General features: G+C 42.1%; 2 protein-coding genes across 2 annotated transcripts in view; one reads left to right on the top strand and one right to left on the bottom strand.

The window, feature by feature from the left end:
* The window catches only part of abcc5 (ATP-binding cassette, sub-family C (CFTR/MRP), member 5), a gene marked incomplete at its 5' end in the record, with an annotated part of 53159 nt that overhangs the window by 26769 nt on the left and 10635 nt on the right, over window positions 1-15755 (bottom strand). The window lies entirely within an intron of this gene.
* Window positions 3303-11750, top strand: LOC306932904 (E3 ubiquitin/ISG15 ligase TRIM25-like). The gene is made up of 2 exons (XM_079514879.1): window positions 3303-3594; window positions 10065-11750. Exons 1-2 carry the CDS (start codon window positions 3345-3347, stop codon window positions 11726-11728), a joined length of 1914 nt encoding a protein of 637 aa, XP_079371005.1. The 5' UTR covers window positions 3303-3344; the 3' UTR covers window positions 11729-11750.

Here is a 15755-nt window from a genome sequence, read left to right as displayed (position 1 = left end):
TTAAAGTGATTTATTGTTTTATCATTTACTATATATAGTCCTACTAGACCCCAAGAAATTACATCTGGCCACAAAAGATCACAGGATCTACTGAATGTGAAGGTAGCCTACTGGGGGGGAAGCTCCGCCTACAGGAAATACGTAAGCTGCGACCATGAGACCCGTTTCTGAATTTGTCTATAGATCGATGCATCATTGTAAGTCTGCCCTTTCTATATGCCAGTATGCTCTTTGTATATTTGATCTGCTAGATTGTTTATGCCTATGTTGTTTATTGTGTTGATTATCCCCGATTTATTTGACATGCTGATTGTTACCTGTTCATTCCTTGCCAGTTAAAATCATCTTACACCAACCCCCTCAGTTAAAATCATCTTTCACCAAAACCCCCTCAGTTAAAATCATCTTACACCAACCATCATTCATCCTCATTCCACCAATGTCATGTCCCTAACCCCCTCAGGTCCAGTGAAGCCAACCTCCTGAAGGTCCGCAAGGCCAAGTACCGCACCTGCAGAGGGACACCTGGGGGACACACACCTGGGACACACACCTGGGGGGACAGACAGGGCCTGCTGATTGTTACCTGTTCATTCCTTGCCAGTTAAAATCATCTTACACCAACCCCCTCAGTTAAAATCATCTTACACCAACCCCCTCAGTTAAAATCATCTTACACCAACCCCCTCCGTTAAAATCATCTTACACCAACCCCCTCAGTTAAAATCATCTTACACCAAAACCCCCTCCGTTAAAATCATCTTACACCAAAACCCCCTCAGTTAAAATCATCTTACACCAACCCCCTCAGTTAAAATTATCTTACACCAAAACCCCCTCAGTTAAAATCATCTTACACCAACCCCCTCCGTTAAAATCATCTTACACCAACCCCCTCCGTTAAAATCATCTTACACCAACCCCCTCAGTTAAAATCATCTTACACCAACCCCATCAGTTAAAATCATCTTACACCAACCCCCTCAGTTAAAATCATCTTACACCAACCCCCTCCGTTAAAATCATCTTACACCAACCCCCTCAGTTAAAATCATCTTACACCAACCCCCTCCGTTAAAATCATCTTACACCAACCCCCTCAGTTAAAATCCTCTTACACCAACCCCCTCAGTTAAAATCATCTTACACCAACCCCCTCAGTTAAAATCATCTTACACCAAAACCCCCTCAGTTAAAATCATCTTACACCAACCATCATTCATCCTCATTCCACCAATGTCATGTCCCTAACCCCCTCAGGTCCAGTGAAGCCAACCTCCTGAAGGTCCGCAAGGCCAAGTACCGCACCTGCAGAGGGACACCTGGGGGACACACACCTGGGGGGACAGACAGGGCCTTCTACATTTCGGCTCCCAAACTCTGGAATGAACTCCCCAACCATCTCAGAGTTGCTCCCTCTCTCCTCTCATTCAAAACCCACCTCTTCAGGAGAGCGTTCCCTAGCTGAGGTCTGGTTAGGATGTCCCCCCCTTCCCTCGTTTATCCTTTTATCTTTTTAACCTTGTACTGTTGTTGTATATGTTGTTTTTTCTAATAAAGTCTGTTCCTAGTGTTCTTATGTAAAGCGCTTTGGGTATTTAGAAAAGCGCTACATACATTTGAGATATTATTATTATTATAACCATCATTCATCCTCATTCCACCACTGTCATGTCTCTAACCCTCTGTGAACTGAATACCGAATAAACCTTTGACTATCAAACTGCTCACATGCTCTTACAGGCCTGCGGGTGTAGTAAGGACCTCTTTGCATGGGACAGTCCCTCATTTCCAAGACTTTTCAGGCGTCCCACAAATTGAGACCCTGTCCCACATTGTGACTGATGACAAGCTCTCTCATTGTCTCTTCCTGCAAGATGTGTTTTTAAGCCTGTTAAAATAGCATAAACATAAAAATAAAGCATGATTTTCAAACAAAATGTGAGACACCAGAGGAGTTTATAAATGATATCCAATAGGCCTATGGTCGGTATGACATCAAGGCATTTAATATAAACTCAAGTAGTAAGTTGCTAACCCGGTACTCCAGTATCGCTTGTGTGGGACAAGTATACTTCTGTCCCTCAAATGAACAGTTTGGATCTGGTCACCCAAGGGTGTAGGAGTGCATACAACATATAGCCAACCTCCTTTTACCAGCCAGAATACTTTTCAACTATAATTAAACTGGCTGATGGGCAAGCTAGAATAGTGCTGTATTTATCTATCTATCTATTTATTATGTATTTATTGTTTTGTTTAGTGATCTATGATGGTGTCGTTGTAATGTCCATTATTGTCAACGCATGTTCTTCCTATATCATATGCTGTATTTATTTATTTGGACCACAATGGAATTAAGTCTTTGACTTTTTGTGCAATCCTGAAAATTCTGTACTTTTTGTGCAATCCTGAAAATTCTGTACTTACCTTAAAAATGTTACTTTTCAGGATTCCAGTTAAAAAATAGCAACAATTAATTCAGGATTTAAATTCAAATAATAGCAAAAATAGCCAATCGCAGTGCGACGCGTTTTGAGCTTGTAGATTTATGCTACGACAGTATTATGCAATGTGGCCCTCTGGAGTGAGTGGGCAAATGGTAAATGGTGCATTTATATAGCGCCTTTATCCAAGGCGTTTTACATAGATTGTGCATTACATTCACCCATTCATACACACATTCATACACCGATTGCGGCGGAAGCCATGCAAGGTACCAACCAGCACATCGGGAGCAATTTGGGGTTCAGTGTCTTGCCCAAGCACACTTCGACATGTAGACAGGAGGAGCCGGGATTCGAACCGCCGACCCATGGATCATTGGACGACCTGCTCTACCTCTTGAGCCACAGTCGGGGGAAATATTGTGACCCTCTGGATCGTCAAAGTTGCCCACCCCTGAATCTACGGGGATAATTAGTGACTGACTGACTGACGGGAAATGGACGTTTTCATAGTAAATGTGACCTGCAGTCGCAACAATAATAATGTACCTGAACACAAGCTCAATATAAGGTTGAATCGTAATGATTTAATCTCATGTATGTGCTGTACTAATAAAGTTAATAAAGTTGAACCTTGAACCTCAGCAGACAGTCAGCAGATTCCTGCCAAGCCTTTTCTTATCAGCCCAATCATTTACATGGGACAGGTTTCCGCGTGGCTTTGTCCGTACGAACGAATCAGAAAGGAGCTCTCGTCTCATGTGACCTATCCGGAGCCAACCAGAAATTATCTCTCACCTCACGATATCTCTGACGACATTTAACCAACCTGAACTCAATCTGTTAGTTAGTCAGTCAGACAGACAGACAGACAGACAGACAGACGGTCGTACTAAAATGGCGCAGCAGGGAGCTGGAGTGGATCATGAACAGTTGTGCTGTTCTATCTGTCTGGATCTACTGAAGGATCCAGTGACTATTCCCTGTGGACACAGCTACTGCAGGTGTTGTATCGAGGGATACTGGAACCAGGACGATCAGAGAGGGAGGTTCAGCTGTCCTCAATGCAGACACACCTTCAACCCAAGACCTGTTCTGAAGAGAAACACCATGTTGGCTGAGGTGGTGGAGAGCCTGAAGAAGACAGGTGAGACCTTTAAGTTCTCTTGTAAAAACAGCTCCCTGTCTGTCAGATATACATTTACTGAACCGATAAAGACATGAAACGTTGACAAAAATGTACGTACAAAAACAGCGGTGGAAAGTAACTAAGTACATTTACTTAAGTAAATCTACAGCTTGTCACTCTTTGTCTCGAGCGCTGCATGGGTCACATGACCAGTGCTGTTTTCTGCTCCCTCATTGGCTGCGCGCGCTCTCTCTCTCTCTCTCTCTCTCTTTCTCTCTCTCTCTCTGTCTCTCTCTCTCTCTCTAGTTCTCAACTCCATTGGCCAACTCAAGCGTTGGCCAATCAGGACTGTATGATAAAGTGTCAAGTCCATATATGGAGTCCCAAGGCCAGCCATGTCAACTATATGGAGTAGAAAACAGGAGATATGACATGTGATTTATCACTGTGTCCCAGAAGGTCTGGACTTTACCCAGAACTAAACAATAAACACACCACGTGTACGGCTGTCACCATTAACTAAACAATAAACACACCATGTGTACGGCTGTCACCATTACTAATTTAACTAAACAATAAACACACCATGTGTACGGCTGTCACCATTACTAATTTAACTAAACAATAAACACACCATGTGTACGGCTGTCACCATTACTAATTTAACTAAACAATAAACACACCACGTGTACGGCTGTCACCATTACTAATTTAAGTTGACGGTTAATTGAGTACCACAGACGAAAATGTCTCGTTGTCCTGATCCCTTATCTATCATTTATACATTATGGATAAATAGTGTGGACAGTTTTTCGTCTGTGGCATTCAATTGTTGTTTTTTTATTGAACTTGAACATGAACATGATTCATATTTGTATATTTTTTCTTTCCAAAAACAATAGCGTGTTGTAAGCTTGTAGATCTGCTATTTATTTCTGCTATTTTTGAAAAGTTGCACGACTATGCAAAGATTATTGTGATTATATCTGAAATGATTGCGATTAGGAGATGATGTAATAGTTGTGACAGGCCACGCCCACGCAACTACGACAGTCTCAGGAATACAATGTTAATGTATGTTTGGTAATAATAATCATTGTATATACAGTATCTTGTATACAGCGCTGATGTGGTTAATGCACTTTAATGCACTTCCCATCACAGTCAGAACTGCAGCCTCACTCCCAATCTTCCGCCGTAGTCTGAAAACCCACCTCTTCAGACTCCACCATGGCCCGTAGCACTTGCCCTAGCCTAGCCCCTTAGATAGCACATTATGTAGACTTAGATAGTATTTTAAACAGACTTATAGCTTGTTACGTAGACAGCTCTAGAATTGCACTTTATGTAGTCATAGCACTTTATAGTACACATGTATAATATATTATATAGTATATAATATATAGTATGTATAGTTTACATAGATACTCCACTGTTACGTTCTTAGTTTACACATGATTCATGATAACTACTTTTTATATATGTGATGTATGCCATGCTTTTGTTATTGCTTAAATGTAAATCGCTCTGGATTAAGAGCGTCTGCTAAATGCCTAAATTGTAAATTGTAATGTATGTTTGGTAATAATAATCAAAATCTACAAAGTAACTAAAGTAATTAGGGATGCACCATTAATCGGCAGCATAATCGGAATCGGCCATAAAAATGCCATATCCGTATCGGAACGCTCTCATAATAACACAGATTATTTAATCGTTTTTCACCGGCAAAAATAATTAAAAAATAATTCTACATTTAATTTGTGTTCTCACCTCATTCAGTTGTGAAAACAGACACTTAGAATAGAGTATAGGCTATTTATTGATTGATTGAATACTTTATTAACAGGCTTTGGGCCAATAAGCCCATATTAGTAGGGGATATTATTGTTGGAATCGTTACGCGGCGGATAAAAGCATGAAATTTGGTACAGATGTCCCTTGGGTCATCCTAAAACATCCCAGAAGGGGTGCCGAAAAAAATCTTAAACAGGAAGTGAGTAATGGACAAAATTCAAAATGGCCACCTACAGTGTTGTCGATTGGCTCAAAAGACGCCAAAAGAATCTCCAAAAAGCATACAATTTGGCACACATGTCCCTTGGGTCATTCTAAGACATCCTAGAAGGGATTCCCAAATAAATCTTAAACAGGAAGTGAATTATTGACAGAATGGAAAATGGCCGCCTACAGTGTTGTCGATTGGCTCAAAAGACGCCAAAATAATCTTCAAAAATCATAACATTTGGCACACATGTCCCTTGGGTCATTCTAAGACATCCTAGAAGGGGTGCCCAAAGTAATCTGAAACAGGAAGTGAGTTATTTACTAAATTGAAAATGTCTACAGTGTTGTCGATTGGCTCAAAAGACGCCAAAATAATCTTCAAAAATCATAAAATTTGGCACACATGTCCCTTGGGTCATTCTAAGACATCCTAGAAGGGGTGCCCAAAGTAATCTGAAACAGGAAGTGAGTTATTTACTAAATTGAAAATGTCTACAGTGTTGTCGATTTACTCGGTGGCTCAGGGGTAGAGTTTCCGGATGGTAACCGCAAGGTCGCCAGTTCAAACCCGGGCTCCCCCATGTGTCGAGTGTCCTTGAGCAAGACACTGAACCCCTAATTGCTCCTGATGTGCTGGTTGGTACCTTGCATGGTTTCCGCTGCCATCAGTGTATGAATGTGTGTGTGAATGGGTGAATGTAATGCACATGTAAATGTAAAGCGCCTTGGATAAAGGCGCTATATAAATGCACCATTTACCATTTACCATTTACTCAAAAGACAACTATAAAGAATCGCATAAAAGCATGACATTTGGCACACATGTCCCTTGGGTCATTCTAAGACATCCTTGAAGGGGTGCCCAAAATAATCTGAAACAGGAAGTGAATTATTGACAACATTGAAAATGGCCATATACAGTTGACAGATAATGCAAAAGACACCTAAAGAATCGCATACAAGCATGACATGCAAATGTCAATTGGGTGATCTTAGCATCCTACAAGGGGTGCCCAAAATGTTTTAAACAGGAAGTGAGTTTTTGGCTAAATTCAAAATGACCACCTAAAGCATGTGATACAAAAGAAAATGTATGGTTAATCCTTTTGAAGTGCTTAGGCAGGAATCAAACAGTTTTGCAGTAATTTAAATATGCACCTGTGTTCTGTATGGCAAGACAACTGACATTGAAAATGTCAATGATCTCTAAGGAAGGACCCGTTTGCTCAAAAATGTCTCTCAATGGACCATATTCCTCCCACACAGGCTGCACTTCAAAATTGAGCAGTTTACCAATCTGAATTTTGGTCCAGAAGCTGTACCTATGCTGGTCCTATGCAAGCTCTACCATCTCCTGAAAAATAGTTTGTAGAGAATTCCTCAAGTGTTGCTGCAAAGCTGAGCCCCTCTGTTTGAGAAAGTGTAGGCTAGTTGCTGGGATGCTGGGTTACCTTGCACAGCATTATATCAATGTGCTGGTAATTGTGAAATGGCACACAGTTACTAGAAGAAAATAAATAAGAAGATAGAGTCCAAAGTAGAGTGCAAAATAAATAAGATGCAGAGAGTAAAATAACAATATGCAGAGTAAGATAAGATGCTGAGTAAAATAAACAAGGATATGCAGAGTTAGATGAATACAGATTCAAAGTAAGTAAAGAAAAGGAAATAAATATGATGATGTAGTGTAAATGTAAACATAATATGCTAGGTTATACATTATGCAGTTGTAAACAGTTTAAACATCCATTTAGAATTTCTTCTAAATGGATTTTATTTTCTTCTAATTATTCTAATGTATCACCTTTAGCAATAATAGGTATGCACAGGTGCGTAGGCCTCATAGACTCATATACCCAGCAAATACAGTGTGCGGGTGTACCTTATTGCTTGTATGAGTGTAAAATAACAATATTCAGAGTAAGCTAAGATGCTGAGTACAATAAATAAAGATATGCAGTTAGATGAATAAAGAAGATTCAAAGAGTAAAGTAAAGAAAGAAAATATGATGATGTAGTGTAAATGTAAACATAATATGCCAGGTTATGCAGACGGCAGTTGTCAACAGTTATACAGCCATTTAGAATGTCTTCATCATGGTCCCTTCCTAAAAAGTTCAATAAAACAAACAAACAATAATAATCCCTTTTAGGAAGGAGCACAATATGCTTTTATGACGTCTCTTCTTTTGCATCAACTGCTTTAGGCGGTTATTATAATTAGCTTCCCTTGTAGGATGACCCAAGGGACATTTGTGCCAGATTCCATGCTTTTATGAGATTCTTTAAGTGTCTTTTTCATCATCTGCGGTCATTTTTAAATTTAGTCAATAACCCACTTGCTGTTTCAGATTATTTTGTGTGCCACATTGTATGCGATTCTTTAGTTGTTTTTTGAGATAATCACACTGTAGGCAGCCATTTTCAATGTTGTCAATACCTCACTTCCTGTTTCGGATTCCTTTGGGCACCCCTTCTAGGATGTCTTAGGATGACCCAAGGGACATATGTGCAAATTGTATGCTTCTATGAGATTCTAAAAGCTTGAGTCAATAACCAACACTGTAGGCGGCCATTTTCAATTTTGTCAATAATTCACTTCCTGTTTAAGATTTATTTTGGCACCCCTTCTAGGATGTCTTAGGGTGACCCAAGGGACATGTGTGCCAAATGTTATGCTTTTTGAAAATTCTTTAGGCTTTTTGAGTCAATCACCAATAACACCGTAGGCGGCCATTTTCAATTTTGTCAATAATTCACTTCCTGTTCAAGATTGTTTTTGGCACCCCTTCTAGGATGTCTTGGGGTGACCCAAGGGACATGCGTGCCAAATTTTATGCTTTTTGGAGATTATTTTGGTGTCTTTTGAGTCAACTGTCAACAGTTTTGGTGGCCATTTTGAATTTTGTCCATAACTCACTTCCTGTTAAAGATTTTTTTGGGCACCCCTTCTAGGATGATTTAGGATAACCCTAGGGATATCTGTACCAAATGTCATGCTTGTATCGATTGTATCGATTGTCATGCGTGTATCCATTGTATCGTGTAACGATTTGGCTATTTTTTGATGATAGGAGTTGTGCCGCAATAGAGGGCTTGATCTCTGGTCATATGAAGATTTTTACAATATATTATCTATTGGTAATCATTCATAGGGTCTTTTAAAAGTTTTTTAAAAACAATTGTGTATTTTTAGCATTGACAATATATCACTCAGAAAGGGATTCATGTGGAAGGTCATCTCATTCCGAGTGGTTTTTAAGTACATTTTTGGCATATAAAGTGGTTTAAAAAATATTCAAGACATTTTATGGGTTTGTTTTTGCCAAATCCTTTAATATTAGTGTAATTACTATAAATGTAAAGGTTATACTTGGCACAATCAGTCAAAATGTCAGAATTATATCACCTTTAGGAATAATAGGTAATTTCTGGCAGCCATTTTGGATTTTTCCCTAAAAAAAGCCTTTAATGTGTCTAAATTTTTTGGCACCCCTTCTGAGATGGTGAGATACACCCTAAAGAGTGCGTGTACCAAATTTGGTGCTTTTATCCACCGCGTAACGATTTGGCCATTTATTGCCGATAATATCCCCTACTATATACACTGACACCACGCTAGACAGGAACGCCCAAAAACGTCACATCCGGGGTAAGAATTTACCCCGGAATTTTCTATAGCTGCCAATGCAACTTGGTCCAATCCTTAATCACATACGGACAAACATCTATGCCGATGCTATCTAACTTCCGGAGGTAGTGTGCCTTGTCCACGGGCAACAGATCTTTCAACGTATGGCATTGCAAATACGTTTGATAATCGCTACTCTGCTCAATATTGTTTTGAAAATGCCGCAAATTGCATTGCAGTGAACGAGCGAAAATCACAACTTCCCCCGTTTGTGGGCGGAGTCACAGTTTGAGGCGCTGTTTACACGCCGTGGTGTCAGTGTATAGGGCCTATAGGCTTGTTTCCATTGTGGTCCTCTGTATAATATCAGAATCGATTCAAATAATGCAAATAATCGGAGATCGGATATCGGTCATAATTACATAATCGTTTACCCCTAATAGTAACTAAAGTTATCAAATTAAATGTAGTACAGTAAATGTCTCTGAGATGTAGTGCAGTAGAAGTAAAAGTATTGGATATTGGAATTACTCAAGTAAAGTACAAATACCTCAAAATGGTAGTTAAGTACAGCACTTAAGTACATTTCCAGTACTTTAGTAAATGTACTTAGTTAATTTCCAGCTCTGCATGTCTCCACTGCATCCTCACTGAGGATTTGGTCAATGATTGACCATTTTTTATAGTATAGTATTTATTACTTTAGACACAGTTGCTCTGTGCTTTATGATGGCTACACAGTAATAATTTAGTTGTTTGTATTAATTTGAGGGTACAGGCACATAGACAAATGAAATATATATATTTTTTATCATATTGATAAATAAATGCTGTATCAATCTATCAACAGGACTCCAAGCTGCTCCTCCTGATCACTGCTACGCTGGACCTGGAGATGTGGCCTGTGATTTCTGCACTGGGAGGAGACTGAAAGCTGTGAAGACTTGTCTTCAGTGTCTGGTCTCTTACTGTGACACTCACCTCCAGCCTCACTATCAGTCTCCTGCCTTTAAGAGACACCAGCTGGTCCAAGCCTCCGGAGAGCTTCAGGAGAACATCTGCTCTCGTCACAACGAGGTGAGGAAGCTTTTCTGCCGCACCGATCAGCAGTGTATCTGTTATCTGTGCTCCGTGGAAGAACACAAAGGTCACAATACGACCTCGGCCGCAGCAGAACGGGCCGAGAGACAGAAAGAGGTCGATACGAGTCAGCAGAACATCCAGCAGAGAATCCAGGAGAGAGAGAAAGACGTGAAGGGGCTTCACCAGGAGGTAGAGTCCATCAAGCACCGTGCCGACAGAGCAGTGGAGGACAGCAACGTCATCTTTACTGAGCTCATCTCTTCCATGGAGAGAAGACGATCTGAGGTGAGGCAGCTGATCCGAGACCAGCAGGAACGTCAAGTGAGTCGTGCTGAAGAACTGAGGAGGCGTGCGGAGCAGGAGGTCACTGAACTGAGGAGGAGACATGCTGAGCTGGAGCAGCTCTCACTCACAGAGGATCACATCCGTTTTCTACAGCGTTACACCTCCTCCCTCTCAACCATCAGTGAATCTACACACCCAGTCAGCAGCCATGTCCGTCCTCTGAGACACTTTGAAGATGTGACTGTGGCCGTGTCCAAGATGAGGGACAGACTAGAGGACATTCTCACAGAGGAAGGGACAAACGTCTCAGAGACAGTGAACCGAGTGGATGTTTCACCCAGGGACAGTTTATTGCACGACGCAGACCGCGTACGCAGACCACGCAGTTGCGTGGAGGTGGGGCAGTTGCGTGGAGGCTGGAGGGCTCGGCTCCTATGCCCCCCCCCCCCCCCTCCCGAGCCTCCCGAGCCCCCCCGCGGCCCCCCTCCCCCCCTCCCAGCCCCCCCCCCCCGCCGTCCGCCGTCCGCCCGCGGCCCACCCTCCGCCTCCCCGCCTCAGCTTTGCTTGGGTTCCCTGTCAACACCAGCAGAACCCAAGACCAGAGCTGAGTTCTTACAGTATTCATGTCCGATCACACTGGATCCAAACACAGCCAGTCACTTCCTGTCTCTGTCTAAAGGGAACAGAAAAGTAACATGGATGGACACACATCAATCACATCATGATCACCCAGAGAGATTCACTGGATGGCAGCAGGTTCTGAGTAGAGAGGCTCTGAGTGGACGCTGGTACTCTGAGGTAGAGAGGAGTGGAGGCTGTGGTATAGCAGTCTCACATAAAGATATCAGCAGAACAGGGTATGAAAGTGGATTTGGATTCAATGTTAAATCATTTTCTTTAGAGTGTACAGAACAAGGTTATACTTTCATACACAGAAACATTGAGACTAGATACATCCCAGGCCGTGTGTCCTCCAGAGTAGGAGTGTACCTGGACCACAGTGCAGGTACTCTGTCCTTCTACAGTGTGTCTGACGACACCATGACTGTCCTTCACACAGTCCACACCATGTTCACACACAACCTCCATGTTGGATTTAGGCTTCATTCACCTGGATCCACTGCTGAGTTGTGTGAGTACAACTAGACCACACTGTTGTTTTGTCTCTCGTGTCATCAGATCAGAATCGTTTCTTCATTATTGTATAGTTTTTCTCTCAGCCTGCTCTGTGAGCTTGTAGATCATCTATTTTATATCTACAATATGTACACTTCTACTGTATGCTGAAAGTAACTAAGTACATGTACTTAAGTAAACATTTAAGGTATTTGTACTTTCTAGATCTTTGTCATTATTACTAAAACATACATTAACCACTTCAGCCCTATACATGCATTTTGACTATTTGAAAATAGATACATCTGCTATATTCTCTATTCTAGATCTGCTATATTCTATCTCTGGGACCCCCAATTTATATTGTAAAATCAATGTTAATTTAACCCTGACAGTGTACAAATGGAACCAAATGGACCTGTTAGGGTCCACTTGGTTCCATTTGTACACTCTCAGAGTTACAGACCCATCAGGGTCCATTTGGTTCCATTTGTACACTCTCAGAGTTACAGACCCATAAGGGTCCATTTGGTTCCAATTACTATCATTTAGCTGGGGACCCCCTGGAACTCCCTCAAGGACCCCTGGGGGTCCCCGGACCCCACTTTGGGAACCACTGCCTTAGAAAGTCTACAACCTCTAGGCCTTAATGAGGATTTTATTAGCAGGCAACAGTGCAGCACTATCTCTCTCTCTCTGTTCCTGGCACAACAGCGCCACTTTTGCCCCTACTGGTACTCATGGTCACACACATAGGTTAACACATAGGTTAACACACAGTCACATAGGTTAACACGGACATTGCTGTTCCTTGGAGTGGTTGCACCACTCAAAAAAATAGATGCCATGTTGGCCGCTGCAGTTAGTTGGAGCGATGTGTGTTGAAGGAGGGGCGGAAGAATTTACACTGGGAGAGGAAGTCATGGGCTGCGTTCGAATTCATTCCCTATGCCCCATATAGTGCACTACTTTGGGGTTCCGCCATTTTGTTATAGTGTCCGAATATGTAGTGAGCATTTTTGCACCCTAATGTAGTGGACTGAAGTATCCCACAATGCACCGGGAATTGTAGGGACCATCCGATGGTCACTACAAAAACACAGCGAAGCAAATCTGCCCCATAATGCATTGCGCAAGCTCGCTCTTGAACGCACATGCACGCGTTTGCGCGCACGTGCGCTGCTTCTGCATGCATGCGCTTATTGCGCTCCAACTCAGAAGAGGCAGAAGTTGAACCAGCGAAAGAAATCAACACAAATGTACTTTTTAAACTTTCGTTTCCCCTCTCTTTTCTTCCCTGGCGGATCTCGAAGCTACAGATCTCGAGACAAATGATCTGTGCATTTATTTGCAATTGTTTTGTTTTATTTATTTATAATAAAACAATTAATTTGCATTTGCAATAGTATTACTAATCTGATTCATTCATATCACCCAGGCCCAGCGCATGACGTTAGGAGAGGAATGAGTTGCTTGCTGTAGTGTAGAAGGCCTTATATTTGAATAGTTTTTGGATTAAGGTTGGTGAGGTTGTAAAGCTATGTGCTAAAGTCCAATATATATTTTGTACATGCATGTGAGACATTAATTGTGTCTCCGAACATATGTTTTATTAATATTAATTAATTCCTGACATTAAAAAATATATGTTATCTAACATTATTTCATTGAATTGCGCTAAATACATTACAACTTCATTATGTAGGCAGTAATTTATTGGACTGCTGTTTCTGTTAACGTCCGTATTGTAATGTGAGCAGAGCTTGTAGATCGGCTACTTTTGGTAATTCTTTACCAAAAGTACCCGATCTACAAGCTCACAATACGGACGTCGCGTTGCTTATAGATCGGCTATTTTTGCCGTATCCCACCCCCCCCCCCCCCCCCCAGGATTAGCGGGGGTTCATAATCATGCTGCTGATATTTTCATATTGTCAAGGTGGTGCACTGTTTTCATATAGCTGGATAATGGATATAATATTAATGTATTGATAATAATCATAGGCCTATGTTATTTTAAAAGAATAACCTTTTTATCATCATTTCAGCAGCAGCGTTTTGACTGTTTTTTTGTAGTCAGTTGATTCTTCATATCCAAATGAGTGAAACGGCCGGGATGATTTGTTTATTTTTCATACAGTTCTTTATGAGGCGATCTGAACCCTATGGGGGATTACAATGCAAATAAAAAGTACATGAACCCGCGGACCTATAGCGCCCTCTACCGATATTGACGTCAGAGTCGGTGCTCCCCATACAGGGAGTATTGTCCGAATTAATCACTATTTGAGTCCACTGAGTCTGGGTCCCCGTATGGGGAGTAGGGAGTAGGGAACAACCCTAGCAATTCGAATGCAGCCATAGAGTATTAAAAGGATAGAGACTGAACCGAAGCAACAGCCCCCCCCACCCCCCCCCCCACTATTCATTTCAGTGGAAGTTGCTCAGTGGCGTTTTGAAGCACCTGGAAGAACCGTCTACTTCCGCGTTTTTTTTCTTCTATTTTGACACCAAATTTGGTATCCAAAATGCGGAAGTGCAAAAGGGCGCTCAATGTTAAACCCCAGCTGCACAGGGTTTCCTCATCATAACTCCACGGGTCCGCCTGCAGTCCCCGCTCTTACCACTAGGGCCGAGCGCCTCAACGTTGGAGAGCCTCACTGGGGGCTTGGAGGAAGTACACCGGAAGTGTGATTCAAGTGATTACTGGCCAATCACAGGGACTTACAGACCCGAACATGCGCTCTGTGATGCATGCTCATTAGTGGTGTCAAAAAATATCGATATGAATCGATAATCGATTTTAACATTAACGATGCGACTACATCGATGCACGTGTGTCTGGATCGGTCAAAATAGCGTCTGCATCGGACGTTGGTTCGATCCTAAAGTTGTGAATCAATATAATTCAACTAACTGCGGGAAAAACACAGATGTACAAGCCCAAAGCGCCGTGCATTGCGACGGGTAGATAACTTGTAGATCTGCTACTTCCAGCGCAGGAAGTGCGCATGCTTATGACGCTCATTGTCTCTCCGTCCGTGTGTGTGTGTGTGTGTGTGTGTCCGTCCTTCCGTCCGTCCGTTACCAGCTAATCTCCGGCACCGTTAACCCGGTCGATGCCAAACTTTGCACACACACTCCCTGGATGCCAACGATGAACCTCTGCCCCACATTTTCCAGAACGGCCTGTTATAGCGCCACCATGAGGCAGCTTTTCACATTTTTTACCTAAAACTGCACCGATCTGCGTGAAACGTTGCATGCACACTCCCTAGAGGCCAAGGACAAACCTTTGACCTGCATTTTCCGCATCTGCCTTTTATAGCGCCACCAGGAGGCCGACTTTTGTAAAACACATTTTTTGATATTACTCCTCCAGATTCTGTCCAAAAAATCTCACAAATCGTTACACAGTATCTCTATGGTCATGTGCTCAAGTTGGATCTGTCCGATATTTCATATTCCATCCTAATTGGCTATAATTGGCTTTCACAGTTTGCAAGATTGCCCCGTTTTGAACAAAAGCCTCAAATCATGAACACAGCATGCAATTTACGTGAAATCTTTCACACATTTTCTTACTAGGCTGAGGAATATATCCCACCCTTTTCACATTGGCCTGTTATAGCGCCACCAACAGGTTGATTTTTGCAAAACACATTTTTGGAACAAAATGCCTCAAATCATCCAATTGCCATCAAAGGCGTATGAAGAAATGGCACCCTTTTCACATTGGCCTATTATAGCGCCACCAGGAGGCCACAACCTGACCTGCCCTGGTGGAGACCTGTGCCCCGAGGGGCACTTTTTCTAGTTAACTATGCATCAGCAGCCAGCGACACCCGAGCAGCAGACGGGATGCACAGGTAGATCCGACACAACTTTATTGCACACATCTGTGCTTTCATCCACGCTTCCATAGCCTTTTAAATCTTATTTCCCATCCACGGGCACAAGCAGTGATATCAGCAGCTTCCACCCGATCTGTGGTGGTGTTCTGTTGTCTGACGAGGGAAGCTACTAGCTATAGTAGCTAGCATGGGAGCTAACGTTA

The sequence above is a fragment of the Electrona antarctica genome, assembly GCF_951216825.1.
Source record: "Electrona antarctica genome assembly, chromosome: 11".
NCBI classification, from domain to species: domain Eukaryota; kingdom Metazoa; phylum Chordata; class Actinopteri; order Myctophiformes; family Myctophidae; genus Electrona; species Electrona antarctica.
The sequence above is the reverse complement of the archived record's forward strand: the minus strand, read 5'-3'. Positions and strand labels throughout refer to the sequence as shown.